Here is a 1,510-nt window from a genome sequence, read left to right as displayed (position 1 = left end):
CCTGCTGAAGCCTGTGTGTAGGACAGGGCAGAGCTTTTGCCACTGCTTCTCCCCAAGAGTGCAGCTCTACCTGCAGCCTCAGCCTGGCAATTGGTCCAGACCCTGCCTAATGGACATATTTTTTCAGCTGCCGTGTGTGAAGCTCGCTGGGGATGCTGCATGCCCGAATGACAGCATGGGCAGAGCTGGGGCTGGTCTGTACCACGGTCAATAGGTGCTAGTGCAGGTGTCTGCTGAGTTTATAAAATGTAGGTGATTTCTCAGTTGTGTTTGTATGAGAGTTGTTAGAGAAACACAGTTCAGGGAATGCCACGAAGCACCACTTGGCAGAAGATGGTGACCCCAGCCCAGCCCCATTCATCCCCCCAGCTCAGAGGACATCCTCCCTCTCGCTGCAGCCTCCGGTCACTTCTGGGTCCCCAGGCAAAGGTCCTTTTCCTCTGCCAGATCCTTAGCATCATTGTGTAATAAATAAAAGATGGGAAATCCTTGGTTAGATAACGAACACTTCAGACACCAAAATATTCAGATCTCCCTCACTGTTGCATATTTTTTTGCTTTTCTTTTTTTATGAAAAGATTGCATACAAGGAGGACTCGGCAAAACAACAAGGAATGGAACGCACTTATTCACGAGTCATCAATAGAGCCAGCTCGTCTGTGCCAGCAGCAACCACCCCGGCAAATCCTGATGCTTGACTGCAGCGTGGGGAACACACAGCCTTGGAAGGACCTGGGGTGGCTGGGGGAGGGTTTTGTTCTTCCCCACCCCCCCCCGTTTAGATTAATAGTACTGAAAATGAATTTGATCACGGACAATGCCAGGAAAAGGATTTGTGGGTTACGATTTTAATTTATTGGAAGTCTTCATGGTGTTATTTTTTTTAAAACTGCAAGCTCAATTTTTTTTTTTTTTTGCCTGTCCCAATATTTGCACATTCCATATCTTTTCTTTGTTGTCGATGTTTGGTTTTGAGCAGCCTTTATTAAACCAGGTTAATCATGAAATTCCCATTGAACAGATAGGTACACAGCAAACCCCAAGTTTGCTATAAATTATAATATATCTAATACTAAGTCCTAGTATACATATATTTTAAAGGTCAGAGTGGATGTTTTATAACATTTAAGTATATTGCAATTGTAAATAGAAGATGTGTAAAATATGTCATTTTTACAAAATTTTAAAAATATCTTTTTAGTTAATTATGACAGTACTAAGAATATGGATAACATTTCAGTTACCATTATATTAAAATATTTGTGTATGTGTATAAAAGCGTCCATAAAACTTTCTCTTTGAAGGTCTGTGCATTGGTTCATTCCCATGTCAGCACTTTCCAGAGCGGTGGAGATCAGGGTGCCTCCTGCATCCCGGCTGTCTGTTGCGTTGTGGTTGCTGACAGGGACGCTTGGGACCATCTGCAGAACATGCCTTCAGATTCTCTCCACGGCCACAGACTGAGGCCACCCCGGGGCTCGGTGTAGTCCTCCTGCTTGAGGCCAAGGAA

The 1,510-nt window shown here is 44.1% G+C and overlaps 1 protein-coding gene across 1 annotated transcript in view; it reads left to right on the top strand.

Annotated features, from left to right (window-relative positions):
* Positions 1-1,272, top strand: part of DOCK10 (dedicator of cytokinesis 10) — a gene marked incomplete at its 5' end in the record, with an annotated part of 84,354 nt that extends 83,082 nt beyond the window's left edge. Inside the window, one exon of the mRNA XM_010292876.1 lies at positions 579-1,272. Within this exon, the coding sequence (XP_010291178.1) occupies positions 579-698 (120 nt within the window). The remainder of the gene's footprint in view (positions 1-578) is intronic.
* Positions 1,273-1,510: the final 238 nt, after the last annotated feature.

The sequence above is a fragment of the Phaethon lepturus genome, unplaced genomic scaffold (assembly GCF_000687285.1).
Source record: "Phaethon lepturus isolate BGI_N335 unplaced genomic scaffold, ASM68728v1 scaffold49738, whole genome shotgun sequence".
Lineage (NCBI taxonomy): Eukaryota > Metazoa > Chordata > Aves > Phaethontiformes > Phaethontidae > Phaethon > Phaethon lepturus.
This window is presented reverse-complemented; position numbering and strand designations above follow the sequence as displayed.